At 39.9% G+C, this 26,204-nt stretch overlaps 1 protein-coding gene and 1 non-coding gene across 31 annotated transcripts in view; one reads left to right on the plus strand and one right to left on the minus strand.

The window, feature by feature from the left end:
* Positions 1–26,204, plus strand: part of Dlg2 (discs large MAGUK scaffold protein 2) — a 2,051,694-nt gene that overhangs the window by 1,692,505 nt on the left and 332,985 nt on the right. For all 30 annotated transcript variants that reach the window (XM_039089312.2, XM_039089327.2, XM_039089335.2 and 27 more), the window contains one exon: positions 12,760–12,916. In XM_039089312.2, coding sequence (XP_038945240.1) covers positions 12,760–12,916 — 157 coding nt within the window. The remainder of the gene's footprint in view (positions 1–12,759; positions 12,917–26,204) is intronic.
* On the minus strand, positions 23,396–23,459 carry LOC120100216 (U7 small nuclear RNA). The gene has a single exon (XR_005499996.1). It is a non-coding gene; the product is annotated as a U7 small nuclear RNA (small nuclear RNA).

A 26,204-nucleotide genomic window follows, 5' to 3' on the forward strand; every position in this document is an offset into this window, starting at 1 on the left:
ATGGTTTATCATTTCTTTGAGCTGAGTATCTTTAAAATTATTTTAGCTCAGCACTGTGATGTTATCAACTACAGTCATCTTGCTGTGCATTAGAACATCAGAATCCTTCATCCTACCTATCTGGAACTTTGTGCTATTTATGTCTGAAAAATCCAAGCGCATAGAGATAAATGACACATGATCAGTGCTATGAGAAATCTACAAAGCTCAGACTCTTAGAGGTAGAGAGTGGAGTGCTGGTTCACAGTGGCTGGGTGAGAGATAGGCAGGTGGGAGAGCCTAAGGCAATATCCCACAGGAGTTTTCACCACCACCATCGTCCCACAGGCAATGTAGAAGTGAATGCTTTCAAAAAGGAAGATGACATAGATGTTTGTAAATCTAGGGTAGTGGTTTTCAACCTTCCTAATGCTGCAACCAGTTAATACAGTTCCTCATATTATGGTGACCCCCATCCATAAAGTTATTCCCATTGCTACTTCATAACTATAATTGTACTACCGTTATGAATTATAATGTAAATAACTGTTTTCTGATGGTCTTCAACCCACTGGTCTGTGGGGCGGAGACTTGTTTTGTTTTTGTTTGTTTGTTTTTGATTGGTTGGTTGTTTTTGTTTTTCTGATAAAGTCCTCATATAGCTTGGGTTGACCTCAGATTTGCTGTGTAAATGAGACTCACCTCAAGTATTGATTCTCTGGTTCCCACTTTCAGGAATACTGGGGTTACAAGCATGAACTACCACACCCAGATTTGTTTTCATCTTTAAAAAAGAATTCTTTGGAAGCAATACAGAGTAGAGGGTCCAAAGATTAAGCAGAGGTAGAAAGAACCTTGCTAAAGACTCCTTAAAGAGACCTAAGTGTGCACGATAAGGCACTGAATAAAACAATACAAAAGTGGGTCAGTAGGCATTTCAGTGGGAAAACAGATTGCATTCATTGGATATTAGCAGTACCGGGTGAGAGGAGGGAGGCAAAATGCAGAAGTTTCTGATTTGTGAGATTGGACCAACATCATTAACCAAGATAAGGGGAAAGTCAGTTTCCATGGAAGACAGTAATTTCATTCTAGAGTAGTCACATGGAAATCTGATGTGGATGATGCTGATCTGAGTGAGAGGGATTAGCAAATCATCAGTAATGGAAAAAGATAAGGCCAGACATTTATTGGTTCATTCAACAATGAAGTCCACAATACATGTCGGGCACAAGAGAGCTGCTATGCTTCTATAATAAAGTACCTCTCAGCCAGAGATGGGGAGCAGGCAAAGTAATGAGCATTGACAAAGATACTTCACTGTGAGACAAGCATCATGAATGAGGCACATGGGAGAATATGACAGAAAATATGAAGCTCGGGCTGCTTTGGATGGCGTTGTGGCAGTCGCATTTAAACTGGGGTCTAAGGAAGAATAAAAGTTCTCCCAAGGAAAGAAGTATGGAGGAGGTGGCCAAGGACCTAAGTTTTGTGAAAGGCAAATAAGAATCTTTTTAACCTTCATTTTACCTTTATATCAAAATATAATTAAAATGTCTTTATCTTCCTTTTCCTCTCTCTATTTCCTCCTATGAACTAATCCCCAATTTGCTCCTACTCGAAATCATAACTGATTCTTCTTTGCTATTGTTGCATACCTATAAAAATGTACACATACAATCCATTCAGTCTGCTTAGTGTGACTTGTATGTATATGATTTTAGGACTAATCACTTATTATTGAATGACTAACTCAGATGCTCCTCCCTGGGGAGAGGTGTGTATTCTTCTATCAGCATTCCTGTGTTGCCTGTAATTGCATCTGATGGATGGTTCCCTACGAAACATCCTCCTTTCATAGTAGCCTGCTTGTTGATATTACACTTTTCAAGGTCTTATTTAGGCATCTGTATTGTTAAGTATCACTGGTGAGATCTACCTGTAATTTCTCAGAGACACAATTTCCCAACAGATTCCCCGGTTCTCTGGCTCTTCAAGTCTACCTAGTCCCTCTTCTGCAATGCTCCCTGAGCCTTGGCTACAGGAGTTGTGTTGTACATTCAGCAACTGGAGTGGAAATCTTATGGTCATACATTCTCTGCACTATGACCACTTGTAGTTTTCTATAGTTGTCTCTGTCTATTACAAAAAGAAGTTTCTTTTGATGAGTGGTGAGAGTCACATTTATCTGCGGGCATAAAGATACATATTTAGAATGCAGTTAGGAAGTATGCGGGCTGAGTAAAGTGGCAGTTAGAGCTCTCTGCCAAGATCAGCGACTTCACTAGCTAGCCCCAAGCAGCTGGCTAAGTTTCCAGTACCAGGTATGATTTCCCTCCTGTATAGCAGACCTTAATTCCAATTAGAGAGCTAATGGTTACTACCTAAATATGAGTACCACTACTTCACCCTTGGGGTTATCATGCCATGCTACTTGTTGTGTTTTGTAGATCACACTACAACTGGGGTGGAATTTTTGATTGCTTCTCTCTTGTAAGCTTGTATATCACCTTCCAGTGCTATGAAAGCTCATCTTCAGGAAGGTGGTTTTCAAGGAAGATCTAGCTTGTGTCCTCCAGGTCTTGTTTCCAAAGTACCTGGTATCTTCAGCAATAGGAATTTACCAGATAAAAATCTTTTAAGGAGACTAAGAAAGAACAGAGACAAAAGACTTGAATTGAAAACATACATTCCCTTTGATGAGAAAAAGAAAATAAGACTCTAGGTCTACACTGTCAATTAAGCAGCAACTAGGTACCTGGAATTATATAATATTAATGACTGAATAACTAAAAAGATGTTAAATTTTCTTGGTCATACCAGACATGCTTCTAATAGCACATTACTACAACTTTGGATAAGATAGTCATAGTCGATTTCTATTGTCTCAGAAACTTCTACTGTGGAGATGTAAAGAGGAAAGTTGGTAACTTCAGAATGCCTTACAGTGGAACTAAAAGAGGAGCCATTCATCATCTCTCTTCTCTTAGAAATGATCCCCCAACAGCAGCATAGTCACATAGATACTTGAAATGCAATATTGTAATAGAATTGGGACTGAGAAGTAGAAAGACCCCTGTTTTCATTAAGAAAGTATTTGAAATGCTAGGACTAGGAGTCATTTAGATTCTGTTTGCCTTTCTCTCCACTAGCTTTTTCATACAGCTATTGATCAGAGATGTCTTGTTCAAAGCCGAGCATGGACACACATACTAAAGATTGTCAGTTTTTCTAGAGACATTTGGTACAGAGTGGGGTGGTGTGGCTGAAAATGTGCAAACTGAACTACAAAGCTTTATTACTAAGCTTCATCCTGTTTTTGTTCTCCAGAGAAAATTCCCCAGTGCTCAGGAGGAATAAATGGGGAGAGGAGGCCACTAGTTCTAGGCTGTAGAGTAAAAATCAGATTATTAAATAAGTAAGAATAAGGAATGTGTCAGAAATAGCCAATGGTTAATGTTGAACTAGAAAGCTAGAAAGCTGGGTTCAGGTTAAACTTTGTCTACAATGAAATGATGTTCCCAAATTAGAGTTAAGAGTTGTAAAACTTGAAGCTCTTAGTGAAGCCAGTGCAATGCCTGGATGTCACACTGATGACTGAAATTTTGTTGTTCCATAGGGCTCGGACTCAAAAGAAGTTTTTAAAAATCACTTCATAAAACGTACTTGTCTTTCAGAATAATATACAAAACTGTTATTAAAGTCAATCCCAACTGGCAAATAATAGTTATGCTTATACCATGACTTTTGTAAAACTTTCAAATGGTATTTCAATATTTTTACCAAGCCTGGGGGACTTAAAATTTTATAGCACAAGAATTAACTATACAAATGTCATTTAGTTTTATTTAACAAAATAACCATTTAAAATAATCAACAGTGTTAGAAATATAAAACACAACAGGAAATAGAGGGAAGGCTGAAGTTAGCCTATCCTCTGTTGCTTACCTCAAGTCCAGCATAGATCTCCAACCCACAATGCCAAAATCCAAATGTATTGTTTTAGCACGTCCTTGCAACAACACTTCAACAAAATTTCTCTCTCCACTTGACTGGCTTTTTGACTGACCACACTAATTAGTTCTTTGACTATGTGGCATGTGTTGTACTGCAGTCTTCTGAGGACCCAGCTCATGAAACTATGTGACATGAGTAATAATTAATTTCTCAAGAGCTCTGAAGCTTGCTGCAGTTGACCTCCCCGGGCTCACCCTCTCTGCTTGCCCTCACAGTTATGCTAATGCACATTTTCCTATTGTGAAAAAAAGACACTTCTTTAATCTACCACTGTCTCTTCTCCCTAACACTGCTCACATGTGCAAAGTTGTGCTTGTAAAGAAATATAGGAATGAGAGCTCAGAGAGACTGTCTCTGCAGACATGACCTAAGAGGATAGCAGTTGTCCTGGATCATCATGGCAATGATCTAGCCCTTAGGTCTACACATTCTGAAACTTACTTTTTGTCAGTGTATCCAGGGATAAGCAAATTCACATGCTATACTCTTACTTTTATTTTACAATAATATTTTGACTTCTCAAGATAACAGAGTATGCTCATTAGCACACTGTCCCATTAGGAAAAATCACTATGTGAACACAGTTTTTAATGAGCACACGGCTTAGTAAACCTAAACTCTGAGAGAGGGTTTAGGTCAGCTAACAGTCTTCATGGGTGCTACAATTTAGCTAGGAAAGCCAGTTGAGCCTGCTTCCTGTGCTATGAATACACCAACTACGATGGTCTATTCGTGTTTTTAATATGGAGCCTGAACTAAAGCACACACCTGCCTCCCTGTGCTGGAGATCCCTTAGTAACTGACCCCTGTCACCTATGAGCCAGGCAGACTCATCGCTCACCCCAGTTTTCTTATTATCTTACCTGAATTTTATGGCTTCTTACAAGCTATATATTATTCCTGGCAGTACCCAGCTCAGAACCTGAGCTGCAGGGGACAATGTCCTGCTTCTTTCTGTTCCCTCCTTGTGGAATCACAGCACTGCCTCACATCCCCTCAACATTTCACTTGGATTTTCCTGAAACATAGCTGTTGTGTGATTCTTAATGTGCTCTGTCTGTGATACATCCCAGAAGTACAAGCAAAAACATAACAGCAACAACAAATCTAAAAGTGTTTATACTTTTGGGTCACACAAATTTATCATGTAGACAATCCAGAAGGTACACTGAAGGCTTCAGAAGCAGAGAATCACAGAGACAAATACATGTTTTTAAAAGACAGTGGATAACAGTCTTATGGAGGGTAAGTCCTCAACATAAGTCCTTCAGGTTTAAGTGGTCATTTTTTCCTTGAATCCTGAACCCACTTGAACCATGTAGAATTAAAGGAAAAAATCACATGGTACTCTTCTCCCCAAAACTCCCAGCTACCTTAGGGTGCCCCCATGATTTCACCTAGCAGGTGACCTGATACATCTTAGAGCAGAACAAACTGGCCTTTTTTTTTTTTTTTTGAATTGCCCAGCACCCCAGGGATTTGATAACTAGGAGGCTTTTTTTGCATTAAGAAAAAGGTAGCACTGTGTAAATGAGTTTAGCACATTTGCAGGGGTCATGGTAAGACAAGGATAAACTCTTTCAATTACTCATTCTTTACTCTTATCTGTATTAGTTTATTGCTTTCAAGTCTCTGTCATAGCAGTATTCTTGTTCTTTGTTTTTCTCCAATTAGCCTTCCAACCTCAGGCTATTTAATATTTATAGTCACAGTGCCTAATTGAATAGGAATTCCAGAAGTGTCTATTTACTAACAGACTGGCTAGATAAATCAAACATATATTTGAATGAGTCCTTTCGAAACCTGCTGATATTATCGGGAGTAGATTCTAGCTCCTTCAGAGTCCATGTTCAAGATATAATATGAAAATTGCAATTAACAAATAGAGAGCACTTAATTCCATACTAAGTATTGAAGACAAAAGACTAATGGTGCGGACATTGCTCTCAATTAATTACTATAGATGTAAACCCAGTCAGGATAAGAAGCATTGCGATAGCCACATGGATAGAATACTTTCTCTACTACTATTCTATCCGTCCGGATCAGTAGAGCATTGGACATCTGATGGAAGTGACTTTCAGATGTTCACAGTCAAGTTACCTGCACCAAGTCATGACTAAAGAATGGGGGTTTAGAATTTTGTTCCACTGTCAGTGTATAATGGCTGATAATGGTCTTGAGACCATCTACATTCTGGAAGAAGAACAGAATAGCAAATAAGAGACAGTGTCTCTGTATAAAAAAATATTTGCATCCTTTGTAAATTTGTGTGTTGGTTTACTTACTTAATTATCAAGTATTTGTTGATCATTCTAGGTTAAACTACCATTACACCCCAGGACATTATACCAGTCTGGAAGCTGTGTAGCTCACACAAAATATGCTTCACAGAAATCCAAGACATTCAGTTATCAGATCCAGAGTCATTCCTTGACACTAAACATGTAAACAAGAGAATGCTGGCTTGAAATGGTTGAGACCGAGTCATCACAAAGAGGATGAGACTTCAGCAATTGTATTGTAAAAAGAACAAAAGGAGATAAAAGAAAGGGACAGCAAAAGGGGAAATTATCCCAGAGTGAGAGAACTTGAAAGGGAAGGGTAGAACTGGCACTGAATATCGACTCCTAAATCAGCTTAGAAGGACAGAGAATTACCAGATGTCAAATCTCATCAATGCCAAACAGGTACCTGATGTGTCATAAAACTTCCCATCATACCATTCACACTGGCACCCCTAATTGGATCCATAACAAAGAAGGGTAGAGTTGGAACTGCATGGTGCTTTTATTTGTTTTTTTATCTTTGTTGATTTAAAATGCTAGAAATTTTACATAAAATCTAGATTCTTGGCTTATCTTTAAAAGAACCTGGAGACAAAGGCAGTGTTCAAATGAGACAAATCCTCCTTGAAGTCATCATGTAGTTAGCTATTTGCAGTCCTCTTTAGATGAAAGGTGCCATAATCCCTCTTCAGCCCTCTTCACTTTCTTAGGCTGTCATTACCATCCCTGTTGTGTATGTATTTTTCAATCCCTAATTAAAATGCTAGAAAGGAGGAAAGACATTTGCATAAATAATTGTAATCTGAAGTGAAGGCCTAAATCACTGTGGGAGTGTGTCCATTCTCTCAATAGCCATTTTCTGTGTTCCTTTGGATTGTCAAGTCTCTTGCTGCGCTGAGGAAGTGCTTATGCCTGGGCTCCAGTACACATTCTAGTGAAGGATGTATGAGCTAGCACCCTCCCTGAAATGCAACACTCCTGTTACATATGCAAAGCACAGCATGTGCAATGAATAACTGACATACGTAAGAGACCACTATCAGGATACCCCACGACCAAGTTCTCAACACAAAGGAGATTGATTTGCCCCAGAGGAACAAAAGGTGGAGGAGGAGAAGGAAACAAGGGAGAGAGGAGAGGGGGTATTTGTCCTGAGAGAACAAAGGACTGCCTCTGGATGGAGAAGAGACAGCCAGCCATGGCCCATAGGAAAACTAACTGGTTTATAAAGGTAAAGGGGGAAACCCTATGCTGGGATGAGGTGTTTAATTTTTAATTGAGCACGTTAACTAGTTGAGTCAAAGGGGCTTTTGGTTGTGGAACTTCAATACTTCAATAGCTGGACCTTGGTAGTCAGCCTCAGAAGGAGGAAAAGGTAAAATAGACCTTGGTGCCTAGCTTTAGGAATATAATCTACTAGTTTTCAGCAAGACAGAGGAATGGGAAGAAGGGCAAGGCCTGCGAGAGCCACATGCTTGAGCAGACTAGTGTCCCTTCACATGGACCTATCATTCCTGTCTAATCTTCACTCACATTTAATAGACAATCATATTTAAAATAAACATTGAACATGATAAAACCAACAAACAAGAAATCTCTAAAAAAGAAATCTCTAGAAAGAAGTGTGAAGAAGAAGCAAACTGCCTCAAAAAAGGCATGAAAGGGCAGCTATGAGTTCCTGAGACCTTCCTTGTTTTCTTGCGTCTTTTATGTACTAGATAAACTACTGGAGATCCTACATTATACAATGACCAACAGGCACAAACAAGCCAAAACCCAAAATTCAACCCTTTATCTCTAGACTAGGGTCTGGGGGAAGGATGAGTTAACAAGGAAGGACTGTGATTTTTTTTTTTTACTTTTTCATACAATATATTTTAATCATATTCTTTTCCCTCCCCCAAGTTCTGCTGGATCCTCCTACACATCTGTTGCATGACAAGTCTTTTTCTGGTGAGACCCAACATACCAGTCTACTCACAAAGTACAGATATTACCAAAGTCCAACTTGGTTTTATTTGGAATTACTTACAGGAGTGTAGGTGAGGGGTTACTTGCAGGAGCAGATTTGATAATGCTGCCCTGGCCCTACCTTAGCCAAACGTGAAAGGAATAAAGCTTCTCACCCCCGTGCTATCATGGGTCTCCCAGAAAAGTAAACTTATCTACACTTCTACCAAGCAACCAGGAAAATCAATTATAAGCAAGCTCTCCTCTTCCTTCCTCCACTGAACTAAAGTCAGTAGATAGAATGAGAACTGAATTTCCACCCTGCCCAGAATCGCTGAGGCAGAAAGATGAAGAGGAAAGTTGTGCTACTTTTGTGTGATTCGAGTGAGAGGTTTCCCCCATAGGCTCATGTAGTTAAGCACTTCCTCCCTAGTTGGTGGTCCTGTTTGAAGAGGTTATGGGATTTTTAAGAAGTAAAGCCTTTGTGAGCAACAACACTCGGGAGAGCAGGTCCTGCACCCCTCCTGGACAGCACAGTCGAGCTGGCCCTGATGGCAGGGTGAGGATAGCTGGCCCTGAGCTCATGAGCATGACCTTGCCCCACCTGAGGTCATAAGAGAGCTTGCCCCACCACTCTCTGCAGTGAAGAGGCATGGCCACAGGGACGATACTCTGCACTCCCTCATCGCCCATGACAGTCAGGAGAGCTGGCCGAGGGGTCATGAGAACAGGACTGTCCCTGCCCTTCACTGGCTACAGCACTCAGATCAGGTCTTGTACCTCACCTGAGCAACCCAGTGCAGCTGGCCCTGGTGATGGGGACACAGGTGAACCGGCCCTGAGAGTATGACAGTGAGTCCCCAAGGATGTGAGAGCTGGTGGTGGCAGTGGGTAAGCTAGCAGAAGTGGTTCTAGAGAGCTAACCCTAGTGGGGCAGGTAACAGAGAGCTGGTGGGCTGGCCAAATCAGCTACCACCCAAGTCCAGATCTAGGGTGTTGAGTTGGCCCACCCCAAAATCTATCTCATCTATGAACCGCAAAAGTGTGTTTAAGGGCCTGTCCTGCAGACCTAAAGCTGTGGGATATCCATGTGTGTCATGGGCAACAACAGGATAAACAAGAGAGTCCTGGTGACAATAAACATTGATAGTATAGCAGAAGCCAGAGACCCCAAATGAGAACAATGACTTATTGCAGCGAACATTTGCAAGTATAGATGTATAGACAGGAATATGCTGTGGGACACACTGTAGGACATACTACAGCTTCCATGACAAGATGTTTTCTATTTTTTTTTTTGTTGTTGTTGTTCTTTATTTTCTTTTGTGTGGGAGGTTGCAAGGGCAACAAAGGGACAGGGAGATGAATGAGACTGGGATGCATGATGTGAAACTCACAATTAATAAAAGGGTTTTTTTTTTTTGTTTTTTGTTTTGTAAAGTAGAGTCTTGCTTGGGGGAAGTATATCAATATGGGTGGGATTTGAGCTTTATAACTTCACTTTGCTTCCTGTTCTGTCTCTGTGCTTTCTGTGCGTGAATGTAAGAGTGTCCTTTTTCCTGCTACCAGACCTTCCCTGTCATTATGGACTCTATCCCTCTGGAGCTGTAAGACGAAATTACCCTCGCCCTTCCTTACGTGTATTTTGTCATGTTATTTATCACAGAAAGAGAAAGCATTTAGAGTCCCTTGCCTGCCTGGTAGTGCCAGCAGCACCCACATGGGAGCTGAGCTTCTGCCCCAGCCATTGGCAGTGAGGTAGAATAAGTGAATTTCTTTACTTCTCCCCTGCTGCTAGGGAACTGAGCTCCCAGACTTTCACAGTTGTCATAAATGGAAATGCTGTACTGGGGAGGCATTACTGAATATAAATATACATATGCTAAACAGATCAACTTCCTGATGAAAAAATCTACAGGATCTAGCACCTTACAACTTAATACCTACAATGCCTTGTCCCACTGAACACCAGGACCTTCAAATGAGAAAAGACAGTCAATATTTGCTAATACAGAATTGACTCACAGTTTAGCCACATTGATATCCTGGTTCTGTGACATCAGAACCTTCACACACTAAGGTGTTCTTATTAGCTCCTCCTCCAGGTACAGAATCTTTTCTTGAGTATCTACATGACCAGTGTCCACAAACATTTCCTCCTTGGTGTGTACAGCCTAGGCTTACCACATATCAAACCACATTACTCACCTTTCTCTTTTTCTCCAAATATGCATTTCTAACAGAGTAGAGAGTAAATTCAGATACTGTGTCTATGGTTTATTAGTACAATATAAATCCACCAGGGCAAGAATTTTCATGTAATTTGGAAACATTCTGAGAGCACACCCACCTAGAAAAGTCCAAGATACAGTTAGTGCTTATCCAGTATTTATAGAATATAGTTGTATAGTAAGCATGTATATCAATTTGCCTAGAACTATATACCATATCTATTTTTAGTTAAAGCTGGGTTGTGCATTTTACATGCTTATAATTAAGTTCTACATAGATATATCATTTTAAGCATGGACTTCTGGTTGCAAATAAACTCTCCATATCATTAGCATAAAGAAATATTGGATGGTTCCTTACTATCCATATATCATTAAGAGGAAAACAAAAGAACTTTAGTTATTGGAACTAAGATGTTTAGAAGAGAAAGGTAGATGGTAGAAAGGCTCCTTAATCTGTCTTAGGCCGACAGAAGACATTTTTAAATTAATGTTAAGGAAAACTGAATGAAAGCTGGTGAGATGTTTCAGCTGATAAGTTAACTAACTTGCACTAACCTGATAATGTTAGGCTGATTCTTAGAACCCACAATAAACTGAAATGACTGACTTCCCAAAGCTGGTCTCTGGCCTACACACACATGCACATGCACACGTACATGCACACACAAACACACATATGCACACACATTCACACAAGATAAAATCATAATTAAAAATAATAATAATTTTTAAAAGAAAATTTAATTAGGGGCAGGAGAAATGTCTAATTTGAGAGTCTTAGCAAGCATCTGACCTGAGTTCAAACTGCAGGATCCATAAAAAATTCAGGCATGATGGCACACACTTGTAATCTCAGCTCTGTGGGCAGAGACAGCTGAATGCCTGGGGCTCTCTAGCCAGTCAGTCTAACCTTTGCAGTGAGTTCAAAGTCAGTGAGAAATACTGCCTGAAGAGGTTAAGCAGACAGTGTCTTAGCAATGTCACCTGAGATTGATGACCTCTAGCCTCTACACACATGCTTGTCACTGGAACACCCATGAACACTGAAACATAGAGAGGACAGGGGTGGGGGGGGACAGCGAACAGAGAGACAGAGAGAGACAGAGACAGAGAAACAGAGACCAGAAAGAGAGGGAGGGATGGAGGGAGGAGGAAGAGGAGGAAGAGGAAGAAAAATGAATCAACCTTCCAGAATCTGTAACACGGGTGTGGTTTGTTTGGTTTTGATTTGTTTGTTTGGTTGGTTTTGAGTTTTTGTTTTCGGGGGGGGGGGGGACTTCAATTCACCTTTGTTTCCATTTGCCTCAGAATATCTCCACAGGGGTGTGTGAGTATTAGCTAGAATAGACAATGTCTAATCTAGCTCATCCCCTCAGCCCTTCTTTTTTGCCAGTTATTTAGTAGTAGCTCTTTCACTCTCTCCAATACCGTGCCCCTTCTTCATAGGCTCCTCTGTCCTTCCTTTTCATCCTCACTGTGGTCAACTTTCCTCCAGCTGTCATTGTTTCACACCTGGGTTTCTTGAAATACACTCTAAGTGATTTTCCTGCCTCCCAACACATCAGCAGCCCAACAGTATGTGTGATCACTTGTTAATCTTCTCCATTTAAATACTCTTGGTGACTCAGAGATTCCAGGGCATTCTACCACCTGCAAGGTTCAATCTGATTCCTCTCTCATCAAAATCTCTCCTTTATTTTTTAGCCTTTCCATTCTGGTAACTATTTTATGATGAATACTATTACAATTTTAAAAAAAGAATTATTTATGTTATATGTATGAGTACACTGTCACTGTGTTCAGACACACCAGAAGAGGGCATCGAATCCCATTACAGATGGTTGTGAGCCAACATGTAGTTGCTGGGAATTGAACTCAGGATCTCTAGAAGAACAGTTAGTGCTCTTAACTGCTGAGCCATCTCTCCAGCCCCAACTCTTTTCTTGTCTTTTCTTTTTTTAAGAGAGAAAAACTGGTGTTCCAGGAATGGTGTTACATGAGATGTTGATAGTTGTAATGAGAATTCAGGTAAACTATAAGGGTTTAACTTATTCAGGTAAGATAAACCCTTATGAGAGCTTTCATAATCTGCAAATTCATTTTAATATGGCAAGGCACTGTCATTGCAGTAGGTGGTAAACATGTGGTATCACATATTACAACATAGTAAAAACAGAAACAAAAAACAAAAAACAACAAAAAACAAAAAACAAAAAACAAAAAAACCAAGCAGAATCTGAAAGTCTGAGAAGGGTCACCCTATGAACTGTGTTCTCCATTTGTTTCTACAGGGAGCCCCGAAAGGTGGTCCTTCACAAAGGCTCCACTGGCCTGGGCTTCAACATTGTGGGTGGAGAAGACGGAGAAGGTATTTTTGTATCCTTCATTCTGGCCGGTGGACCAGCAGACCTGAGTGGGGAGCTCCAGAGAGGAGACCAGATCTTATCGGTGAGTATGTCCCTTTAATGTCCTTTCCACCTACATCTAGCATCGCCCATGAATAAATCACTTTCATTACAAAGGGAGATGTTTCACAGCAGTTTAAATGGCTCATAGGTACAGGATGCTTGTCACTCCTCCTGGATAGATGTGGAAGTTCTGGCATCTTCTTTTAGATTGTGATGTGTATCTGCATGCAGCAGAACACTGAGAAGCAAGCTTTATTTAAATGGTAGACTACTTGCTTATTAAAATACGATTGCCCCAGAACTTGTGACCACACAAATTATATGTGGTGCATATAAATATATGAGAAAAATAAGAGAATGCCACATGGTGTGACAAGGGTGACATGTGGGCCGGGGGAAGAATTTGCCTAAGTTCAAGAATTACCAGCAAAAAAATATTAAAATTTAAAAGAAAAAAGAAAGAATTACCAGTAACAACTTTTTAAGAATATATTATTTGCTAGTAAGTTTATTAAAGTGAAGTTTAAGGTCACTTTACAAAGGTAGCTGATAAACAAAAACCTGTATCCACTTAGTGTATGCAACTTAATGTGTTTAGCAGTGGATGTATTTCTATGAATCTCTGACCATAATGTACCATAATAAATATATCTACCATCTCTACTAGTCCTTTATCTGTGTGTTATCACTTATAACATACTTAAATCACATCGAGCCTATTAAACAATTTTAATGAGGCTAGAGAAATGGTTCAATCTGTAAGCTGCTTGCTTGCAAGTGCTAGGACCTGAGTCCAGTTCCCCAGCACTCATATGAAAAACTGGGCATAATGGTGTATACCTGTAGTCCCAGTGCTTGGAAGGTAAAAGAGGAAGGTCTTTAGGAAGAATGACAGGGGAAAATAGCCAGTGTCAACCATCCTCTGGTCTACACACACACACACACACACACACACACACACACACACACACACACATACACACACTACAAAAAGAATTAAGTATACAATATTATTAGCTATAGGTACTATGTTGTAACAAAGTCTTCGAGAACTTCATCTTTCATAACTATAAAATTAGTTTTCACTTCCAAAGGTATTCCCCCATATTTGTATAAGAGAATCAGGCTCCACAAGATTGAGTAGCCTGTCAAAATTTACCAAGTTTATATATATACAATTAATTTTCTATTTATAAAATATAAATAAAGTTTCCTCCCTGGCCTGTCCTTTCTTCCTTCCTTCTACTTTTCCTTTTATCTTGCTTTCTTTCACTTTCTTTTGGGTGTTCCTGTATTTATTGACTGTTTTCACTATATAAGGCTCCCTCCCTAGTGTGGTGGATGGTTAAACCCATTGCTAATGGTTATAATCGTATTAGAGTTTTAATAATCATGTAAATAATAGAGAATTATATGTGGATTCTAGTTCTTACAGAGGATTATGGTTCATAACTCAACAAAACAAATAGTTTTTGTTTTCATTGTGTACTCAGAAAAAATGTTTTCACTTTATAGCTATGATTTATAGATAAAATTTTCCAAGAATTTTCTACCTTAATTTGTTAGCCATTATTTCAATCCCTTAAACAAATGATTAAATAGTCCCCCATTTCTATTGCTGCCTCTTTCTTTCTCTCCCCATACTTTATACTCCTGTCACTCAAACACACACACACGTACACACATTGTTTCTCAGAATAGTTCACAACAGTTAACCTAAATTCAGACAGTACCCAGGATTCTGCATGGATAGCCTAGCCTTGTGTGTGACCACAGCTTCCCTACATATTCATATCTCTGCCATCCAAGAGCTTGCAGCTCACTGGCTGCTGAGTCTGAGTTGTTTCTGTCATCCAAGGACTGAACTACGTCTTTTTCTCTTAAATGACATACAAGATGCCAAGTAGCTATTCGGGCTTATTGTCTATATTGGTTTACATGACTATTTCTTCATTTCCTGGTAAGATTTCTGAAAGACAAATTTCATGTCTTAAAGGAGTTTTTATTCTCAATATTTGGCACAGTGACTGCTTCATAGAATTTGCAAAACAGGCATTATAGCCTCGGAGTCCAATTCTGAAATCCTCCATCATCCCAAAAGAAATCTGTACTCAGTGGGTATCCTGTCATCTCCTCACAATCACACAGCACATTTTGAGACAGAAATACTCTCCCATGAACTAAGCTGCGTCCGTCCTTAAGGAGATGCCAACAGTCATGGTAGGTTCCTGTTTCTCCCACTTTCCATACTGGAAAGGAGAATCTGAAAGAATAAATGATTTCCTCAGCTCCATCACTCCTGACTATATAGTTGGACTCTTAACTTCTCTTGACCTAAAGTAGGAGCCCTCTCAATATACAGCAGTCTTCAAGATTTTGCCAACAGAACACAGTCATTACTTGGATGCTCACTGCTCTGATTACATGCTGTGGTTAGAAACTAAAGCAATAATACGTGGGGTACTTTTTGTTCAGGCCATATTTATAGATGATTTAATCTTATAACCTTACCATGCATTATTATGCTCAGATTAAGGATGATAAAATGAAGGGGATATCAAATTCTCTACTTCTACCAAGGGAGGAGACATAAGGAGCCATAGGTTTTGTTGTTTCTTCTACACAATACAAGGAAATTAAGATAGTGGCTGATTCAAAAAAAGATAAATCAAATTTATTTCTGCATTTAAAATTAGATGTATATGTTTAATATTAATATTAGAACCACAAATCAAGCACGGCAACCAACCAGAATTATAGTCTTGAAAATTACAACTCATGGGACATGACAGTCTCTGGAGATCTGATGGTATACTCTTTATTATACACGATGTTTGAAAAAAGCACTCAATGGCAGATAATACTATCTGGAAATTATTTCCCATTACAGAGGAAACTTTTTTTTGCATTTTAGCTTGCTTGAGTTTATCTAACTTTCAATAGGAAGTATCTAACTTCAAGTTAAATACTGTGATTTTCTTGGGTACTTAGGAGAGGAAAAAATTAATGTTTAGAAGCTCTGATGATATAACAGATGGGAAGGAAATGACAAAGTAGAATTATCAATAATGGAAGGTGAAAGATACAAACTTTACACACACAGCTTAAACTGGACAGTAAGAGCAAGGGGTGCATTCCCAGAAAACACAAAGAAGAAACTCTTAACAATCAAAGCTAAATAAAAGCTCTGTGCATGACACTGGGTCATGTAAGATTAATTTCCAAATTATTCAGGTTAATAGTAACCTAGAAAGTTCAGATGGAGGGAAGAGGGTTTTGAGTATATTTTACTCTCAGGCACTCTTCACAGATAAGAGAGCTGCATAGTAAACAGTGTCCTTGGGATCAAGGGCAGAGTATCCACTCCAGAATAACCCCACCATGCAGACTATAGACTTTACCTAAGAATGTGTTAGATAATGGCTTACAGTAGAACAGCCCTAGTGTACTAGCTTTTGTATCTCCCCTCTCTTCCTCCCTGTCTCTTCCTCTCCCTCTATACTAGGGTTCTCTAGAGTCACAGAATATGGAATGTCTTTCTATATTGAGGGAATTTATTATGAGTCTGTAGTCCAACTCCCCAACAATGGTCAGATGTGAATTGGAAGACCAAGAATCTGGTAGTTGCTCAGTCCCACAAGGCTAGTTGTTTCAGCTGCTCTTCTGTGGATTCCAACAGATACGCTGGCTAATAAATCCAAGTTTCAAAGAGCCAATCTTCCTTCTTCCAATGTCCTTATGTAGGTTTCCAGCAGAAGGTGTGGCCCAGATTAAAGGTGTGTGCCACCATGCCTGGATCTGGGACATGTTTGGTCCAGACTGACCTTGAACTTAGATATCTCCTTGCCTTAGTCTCCTGTGATTAAAGGCATGTACTACTTTGCCTGGGTCTAAGCTGTTCATACCACTATGCCTCAAGATCTCAATGCCAAGATCCAGATCAGAAACTTGTGTCTTCTAGCCTCAAGATCTGGATCACAGGCGAGCCTCCAATTCTGGGCTGTAGTTCATTCCAGACACAGTCAAGTTTACAAACAGGAATAACCATTACATCCTCTCTCCCTACTCCTCTCTCTTACTCTCCCCCCGCAACCCCCCAGACTAGCATTTAAAATGTTACATTTCACATGGCAAATCTTCATTCAATTTTGCTATCACTGGTAACAACTCTAAATTAAGATTTATTTTAGTACAATTGTTTTTAGTTTCTGAGATCTGCTACATGTATACAATATATTTTCACCAAATCAACCCCTCCTCTTCTCCTACTTCTTCTAGACCAATTCCAGTCACTCTAAACTTCTTGTCTTACTTTTATTCTGTCTTTAAAAAAAAAGATAACCCAACTATAGTCATAATGTTAGGCCATCCACTGGAGCATTGACATCCTACCAGAAACCCATCCCTACAGAAAAATGACTCTCCCCCAGCAGCCATGACTGGATTGATCTTGTGCAGGTTTTATGGGTGGCCCCTGCCAGCTGCAGTGGATTCCTGAATGTGATAGAGTCACTGCTAGATGACACTATTTCCCATCAGTCTTCCCAATTTCTGGATCTTTCAGTCTTTCTGCCCTCTGTCTATAATATTTCCTGAGCTTCAACATAGAAGTGCATGATACAGATATTTCTGATGTTTTTTAAAGTATCAGATAACCATGACTAAGGTGGAATTGATATGGTTTGGATGATTCCTTCTTTCAGACAGGGTTTACACAAGATCTGTATCTCCCTCAAAGAATGTTTCATGAAATAGTTGTGGTGCATTGTTACCATAGTTACTTAGCACCATGTGTCTTCAACTGTAGAACTTGTCAAAACGTTTGTGTACCAGTGTGCCTTGGGGAGGATATCCTGAATACAGATAAAGTAATAGTTTTTACAAACTTCTTTAGCCACGAAATCCTTATATAACAAGTACCTTGGAGGACAATAAGGTGAGAAATGTGGGGTGGCCAATTTAAAAGTTTCCATTTATTTTCATTTATTATATTCTTTTTTGCTATTCTTTTTATTTACCATACAATGTAATGGGCTTGATCATGACACTCACAGCTACACCAAGGCACATTGTTCCTTGCCCCCTTCCTCCACTGCCCTCCCCTATTCTACCTGCCCCATCTTTCTAGCCCCCTTCAATCTCTCCAGTAAACCCCCCTCTCTCTGCTTTCAACTCACAGGAAAGTCATTTCCTTCTCGCTGCTCCCCATTCAGACACAGGATGGTGGCTGCCATCTAGTGTTTAGTGTGTGCACATCAGCTGAATACTGCCTGGCGACTTAAAGCATCAGCTAGCCAGGTTCCACTGTGGGCATTTATTCCTGCCTCCCCCACCCCCATCACAACTACAGTTCTGAAGTAGTTAAGATAATGAACAATTTTTAAAAGTCATCACCTTAGATTAAATCCCATATGTCTGTTATAGGTGATCTTTTCTCTCTAATTTCTCCCTTATGTATTTTATTTCTTAGAGATTCATTATGAAAAGAATTCCAATTATTGAACCATCTTAAAGTATTCTTGGGGCAGATTTTAGAAAATTCATCAGGAAAATAAATTAACCAGCACAGTGACCTTCTTGGACATTCTTTCTGAAGAAGGAAAAACAGAATTCTTTCTGTTATTGTTTGTTTCAGTGCTTTGTTGAGAAAAAAAGAAAGGGGGACTAGGCATGTTCTTAAACCTAGGAAATCCAGGAGCACAAAGCCATCAACTCCTGAGGAATCTTCCTGCTGCATTATAACAGAAAAGAGAACATCATATGACAACACAAAACGAGCATACAAAATATGCAAGTTTACAATCTGTGCAAGAATACACAAATGTACAAGCCTACAAAATATATGCCTCCTTCTGTAAAGACACTAATGCTACCATGATAGCCTCATCCCATCCTAATTACCTCCCAAAGGCCTGGCAACTTCCAAATACTGTTAACATACAAATTTAAGGAATTAATTTACGACATATGACCTCTGACGTTTAAATAGGCATGTAACTTCTAACAGTTCAGCTCTGTCCTAAGAGTCCTTTATTCCCATGGTTTGCCAAGGGCATACAGATGCCCCAGTCACATACAACCTTTTAGCCTCTGGAAAAGACAGTCTTTTAAAAACTGCATCACCACCTTTCTTGCCTTCTCTAAAGCCTTCCTATGACTTTCCGTTGTCCTCAGATGCTAAAGTGTTGACGTGGCATGCAAGGTAGTGAAGTGTCTGGCTTCAGCCCACCAGTATAACGCCATGTGTACTTCTTCCTCTATACTCACTCACACTTCTGCCACCCTGGCTTTTCCTTCACCTCCAGCTGGTGTGCTACTAAAAATACCTCTAGTCTGGGTTCAGTCCTGCAGTCAGTCCATACAACTGCCATATCGCAACTGCAGGATTATGAGTAGGTATTGGATTCCAGGAAGCCAGGGTTCTGAGTGACACAGGAAGGCTCAAAACAACAGTTACCTGCTAGCTGTCAAGAAGCATTTAACTACCATAATAAGAGCCCTATATGCAGGCTACCATTTGGGACACTCAATAGCAGAGAGCAGCACCCAAAGTATCTGATAGTGACAGCAGGAAGCTAGTGCTTGGGGTCAGTCTAGCTCTAAGCTAGAAAGTCACTTCAGTTTCTTCTTCTATAAAATGGAAGTGATCATTTCTTGACATATCCTAAAAATCCAATGAGAAGCAATAGACCTAATGTGGTAGGCTCTCATGGCTATAGAATTCCTCTGACAAAGAGCTTTGAGGTTCTTCTGTTATCCAGAAAAAGACAAGCAAACTGGATTCACCATGCTTCCTCAGATAAACATCCACCATTCTCTGGCATAGAATCTTAGCTGTGTAACACACAAATGACAACAAAACATAAGAAACATAATGGGCAGTGAGAACCAATGTTAACACTGCTACTTTCTGGTTAAACCCCTTAAGGCCACTTATTCAGTGTGTCATTATCATACATAACGCAGGTCCAGTGAAAAGATGCCACAGGAAATAGCACAGCAATGAACATAACCTATGGTAGGTGTCCCACAGGATACCTGCTGAACGACTCCCTGTAAATAGCCTTGTAAAGCCCGGCGTTCAATTCAGGGAAACTAGGACTATTTGGTCTCAAACTGGTATTTCTACAATGTGCATGTATAACACCACAACGGTGAAAAGTGTTCATGATCCAGCAGTGAATCAGAGAAAACCCACAGAAATAGAGACCATGAAAGTGTTTTCTAGTCCTTTTGAATTTAAGGACTCCCCCACCACTAGAACATGGATGATTATCATGTGAAATGTGGTTTGGAAATTCTGCCTTAAACTAATCTTCAGAGAACTCTCACATGTGTTTGCTTTGGGAGAAATAAGATTTATACTGTAAAGTCCTTATAGGGCAGCCACTAATTGAATGAAGTGACTGAGTGCTGAGAACAGAACATAAAAGTGTACTTTATGTCCTTGGTGAGCGCAGTGCCTCTTGACAAACCAGGCACATGCTGATTTCCAGCATAGAAAGCTAATAGAAAGTGCCAGTGTAAGGACGTGGGGAGATTGGTACAAGAGACTGCTTTCCTACAAAGGGGCCTAAAGGCAGAAGAAATAACAGAGACTCTGAGATAAAACACTGAACAGCAGTTGAACCTTCCCTTCACACTGTGTTAAATACTGCACAGTCTCTTGAATTGTCCCCAAACACTTGGTTGACTTGAAGGTTCAGAGAAAGTCAATACTGCACCTGAGATCATACAGACATTGGCACTGACCATGGTATTTGAACTGCTACTACTTCTGATTTCAAACTGATACCCTTATTGCAACTTAAAACTTCAGAAAGGAAATTGAATGTGGCACTTCGCTTATGTCAGAGGCTATCCACACTCAAATTTCAGTTGTTGGGGGGAAAACATATTTGATGCCTACCGTCATAGATCACTTATGAAGAGATGTATGAGCCCCCTAGGAAGCCTTTGTGCCTGTGAACTCCAAGATATTTCCAAGCACTGTGATCCTTGGAAGCATTACTCAAGATCAAGACAGCCTCTAATCAAGATCAAGACAGCCTCTCATTTACTTCTGTGTCCCCTTAATTGATTTGGACCCAGGCCATCAAAGGCCCTTAGAAAAGCTAGATCAACTCTCTGTGGTATTAACTGGATCTCTATGTCTTGGACCTGTCTACCCTGAAGATTCAGACTATCCCAAAGCTTTAAACTTCCTAGCCAATGGAATGTCTTTGCCAATTCGGACAGATCCTGTTGACTAATAGGAAAAAATCCCATAAATCAAGGGAAAAAAATAAACATTATGCTACATAAGTAACTAAACATTTGATTTTTTAAATTAGCTTATAGCTTATTCTCTCTTCTTTAAAGGGGGTGGGGTGGATAGGGGCTAGAGAGATGGCTCAGTAGTTAAGAACACTAGGTGCTCTTCCAGAGGTCCCGGGTTCAATGACCAGCACCCACGTAGCAGCTCACAACTGTCTATAACTTCTGCTCCAACAGATTTGACCCACTCACACATGCAGGCAAACTGCCAATGTACATAAAATAAAAATAAATTATTTTTAGCAACAAAGGTCCTTTAGATGAGTAGCAGTTTCTACACAACATAATTCCTCTTGGTAAGACATTCAGAATGTGCTATGATAGCTGATCCCAGAAAAAAGGCAAAGCTTACTAACAGATTTCTCCTTTGAGGGAAGGAGTGGCCATCAATTAAAATGGAGTCACTTGGCTGCACTTTGTTTTTACCTCTTGTTAATCTTGCTACTTAATAACACTTACGTTTGTGTCATGTTTACATGGTCAAAACCCCTTACTGTGGGTACCATCTCACCTTTGTTGGATCTTTAGGATATGTTTCGAAATGATCACTTAAATTTTATAGAAGACTGACCCAAGCACTAGCTTTCTGCTGTCACTACCAGACGCTTAGCAGTACTTCTCTGCCCTTGAGTGTCCTGATGGTAACCTGCATATAGAGAATTTACCTGCTAGAGTTCTTGACTCCAAGCAAATATTACCAGCTCTGGGTAATTTAAAGTGCCAATAATGAGAAAAATGAATTTGCTAGAGAAGTAACTAATAAGTCATAGGACCTTAGAAAGCTGTAGGAAGTGTTCAGGGGCCAGGGAGGAAACCCTGCAGGCTCCAGGCCCTTGAGAATGCTCCAGCAGCACGCCAAGGGCCATTTGCACTCAGGATAAAATGTTCTGCAAAACTCTATTTCATCCTCCCTCTTCCTTTCCTTCTCTGGTATAGGATGGTAGCTAGATCTCAGCCCCTGCCCATGATGAAGGTAAAGAAATCTGCCCCATCCAGTGTCTCTAATGAGGCAGAGATGTTTTCCTTCCCATCTTGGACTGTTTTAAAACAAGAAAGATCTGAGATCTTCAGGCTTGCCAAGCTCCGCAAAAGGAACTTCAGACCTACAGTGTTTCGAATCATAATTACCTCTCAAACAAAAGAAATTGCTTCTGTAGTGTGATCTACAATGACCCAAGCCTGAAAAAAAAGAAAAGGACTAGAAAGATGACAAAATGGTCCTAAATATTGGGAAAAGACATAGTTTGCCTATTATTGTCTTGCAGATCTAAATTCTAAGATTCATAATGGTTACACCACTTGCTGAAGGCCACACAATAAGACTACTGGTCTACCCAAATTAAAAGTCAGTGCTTCTTCTTTTTTAAAACTTCCACTCCAATTTCAGTCACATAATTCTTCAAATTACAATCTTTCCATAAGTTTCCACTGCCTTTTCATCTAATTATCCTCTGTTAATGACAGTCAATATACATCTGCTGTGTGTGTATACAGGGGTGAGTGAATAGGTGTGGGTTCATATTTAAGTGCGGATGTTAGTGTACCCTGGCATGCGTGGAGACCAGAGGTCAGTCTCAACTTTCACTCTTCAGGTGCTGCCCACCTTGATTTTTGAGACAGGATTTCTCACTAGCCTGAGACTCTCTGATTAGGCCAAGTTGATCATCCAGGAAGTCCAGGATATCTGTCTGTCTGTATCTCCCCAGTCCCAGCATGTCAACATACCTCGATTCTAGATGATGTAAGATCAACACACCTGGGTTCTAGACAGGAAGTCTGGAGATCCTTGCTTTGCAAACATATTGCTTCATCTTTATGATAATGGAGCTGATTCAGCAATGGAAAGACTATGTAACTATGATATAGAATACAGAAGAAGTGAAAAATATTTTGTGTATAATTACAATCTTATTTGATAATTCGTGGTTTACCAAATATCCCATTGCCAAGAACCAGCTTCTGCTTGGAAAAGAGGTCCTGAGGAAGGAATGTTTGAGAGTGGCAAAAGAACAACTCAAAGTCAAATCATGGGTACAAGCTGACAGTGTGTGTTCTACTTGAGACAACTTTCCAGATAGATCTGTTTGAGACAGCTCTCTGCCAGAGACAGCTCTCTAGGGCTAGAAAAAAATTCTAAAAGCTCTCCATATAGCTCAAAGACTTTCCAACCAAAGTAAAAAAAAGCAGCTGGGGAAAAAAATTCCTTGGATTTTCTGACCAAGTCAGAAATCCTGTTAGAAAAATTCTAAAAGAGCTATAAAGAAATTCTAAAAGAGCTGTGTTCACTCTCCAAGCAGTTCTTTCCAAAACCCAGTTTTTTAATGACAAATCAATTCAGTCATTTACTCCAGGTTTCCTTTTGACTGTCCCTTGATTTAACATCTCTTAGTCCCTTGATTCATAGAAAAAGACAAGTATTTTTTAACATTGCGAATGAGTTCAGAGATCTGCCTGCCTCTGTAAGTAGACAGTAAGTTTAGATGGATGGGATCCAGCTCTGAGATCACCATTCCCACCATGCCTGGACCTAAATGAGCTCTGTACTAAGCTGAGTGTGAACTCAGAAATCTGTCTGCCTTTTTAAGGCAATAAATGTAGCTGGTGGGATCTTGCCCTGGGATGATCACTTCCCAAATCTCTTCGCCACCTTCCTTAATATCTTTCTAACAAGCTGGCTCACAGTGGAGCTGACTCTATTCTCTTAGGTCCATGAAGGCCCTCACATAATTCATATGACATCTTTGTATTTTGCATAGTTGAGAAATTATACATTTTGAACTCATGTTTTCAGAGTTATTTCCCACAGCCTTAAGGGCTTTCCTGAATGTCTCAGCATTTACCATTTTGCTAAGACATTAGACCATTCTCACCTCCCAGACTCATACTGCTTCTAATTGTCATGGAGTCATTAACCTTGGCCAAGAGAATATTTCCCTAAGGAGGAAAATGAAGTAAATATTTACTTTTTTTATACAAACAAGCCTCAGGTTCAACAACTAGCAACACTTGTGGAGGCTCACACCCTGCTGGCTCTATTCCAGGGACTCAAACCATATCACACTGTCCTTCCATAAACCATGCAGGACTTGAGACCCCATGGTTTGTTGCTATATTTCAAAGCCTTGAATAGTGTCTGGCATTTCATGCCAAGATTTAAGATTTAATGATGAGGAACAGAATCTTTCTCTCTAGGACCCTACATTGGGGGGATGTTAAGAGGTATAAAGATAAATTCTTAAAGGACTTAAGAAGGAAACCAGTGAAATGACCCACTAAGTAAAACCCACAACCAAACCTGACGGGGAGTTCAGTCCATTAGACACACATAGTAGAACTCCAACCTCCCCCTGACACACACACAGACAAACACACTAAATTATTTTTGTATTTTTTTAATTTTTATTTATTCTTCTCATATATTACATCCCAACAGCCATTTCCCCTTCTTGCTCCTCTCCCACTTTCTTCCCCAGTGTCCCCATCCACTCCTCCTTCATTTTCCTTTAGAAAAAGACAGGTGACCCAGAGATATCAACTAAGTATGGCATATCAAGTTGCAATAAGATTAGGCACTCCCCTCTTATTAAGGCTGGACAAGGCAATCTAGGAGAAAAGGGGTCCTTAAAGCAGGCAAAAGAGTAAGAGACAGCCCCTATACCCACTATTAGGAATCCCAAAAGAAGACCAAAAATATATATAAACACATCTGTTTTATATATGTGAAGAGGGCCTTCATCCAATCTACTCAGTTTCTCTGGTTGTTCGTTCAGTTTTCCAGTCTCAGTGAGCCCGTATGAGCCTAAGTTGGTTGATTCTGTAGGGTTTTTTTTAATGGTGTCCTTGACACCTATGCCTCCTACAATCCTTTCTTTCCATCTTCATCAGTAATCTCCCGAGCCCTGCCTAATGTTTGGATGTGAGTATCTGTATATGCTTCCAACAGTTACTGGACGAAGCCTCTCTGACAATTGAGTTAGGCATCAATCTGGGGCTCCTGAATACCAGCATGGCCTCAGGTAGAACAGAGGGCTTCTGCTAGAATAATTATTTTTTTAAAGCATGGAGATCTTGGATAGCATACAAAAGAAATGAAGAAAGCCTTAGATAGAAGAGGAGAAGTCTAGGCAGAAGCTGCACAACCCCTCTAGGTGATAGAATTATTCATGGGCAGGAAATTCTGTCTGCATTGTTTCCATGGAAACTCCCATCAGGAGGTCCATGCTCTGAAATTATAACGTCAAAAACTAATTTGTAATCAAAACAATCATGGGCTGAAAATTGCTTAACCTGAAATTCCTGATGCTTAGTGAATATTTTAATTAAATTATAAACCACACCAGGGAGAGAGGAATAAAAATTATATTTGAAGCATGGCTTGGTTAACATTTGTGATGACATTTTAATTGTAAAGATCAAATTGCAGGCAGAGAAATAAAGACAAAGAATAGTTTCCTGGAAACCAGTATGTGAGATGATCCACTGGAGGACTAATTATTAAAGTCAGGAACATCAAAAGTGCAATGAAGAAAGCTTTACTTATGTGGAAGAAGTTAGATAAAAAGACTTAAGGTAGGATTCAGATACTGGGAGAAATGGTCACCCTCCTCTTCCCTTGTATCTCCAAAGTTTGAAGTTTTGTTTATTTGTTTTTTGTTTTGAAAAGGGGGGAGTTTTATGTGATTTTTTTTCTCTGCAGCCTGAGCTGCTTGAGAAACACATAGGCATGTGAGTACAAGCTTACATATTTGGTGCAAATTTGAAGCTGAAGGAGCCTTTCCTCAGAAGTTTGCTTGTGAAATCTTCAACCAAAACGTTCAGATTTTTCTTCAATCATCTGAGTCAAGTAAGAGGCACACTACAGCCCCTGTGCTCAGGTGTGGCTTCGGGAAGGGAGTTAATTAGGCCAAAAACCCTAAGAATTAATAACTGAATTGTTGCCTCCTAGATTGTGCCCCAGACATAGCATTTTTCAGGAATGGCAGCTGTGTTTCAGGGCATGACAAGACCTCCCT

This window comes from Rattus norvegicus, chromosome 1 (genome assembly GCF_036323735.1).
Source record: "Rattus norvegicus strain BN/NHsdMcwi chromosome 1, GRCr8, whole genome shotgun sequence".
Lineage (NCBI taxonomy): Eukaryota > Metazoa > Chordata > Mammalia > Rodentia > Muridae > Rattus > Rattus norvegicus.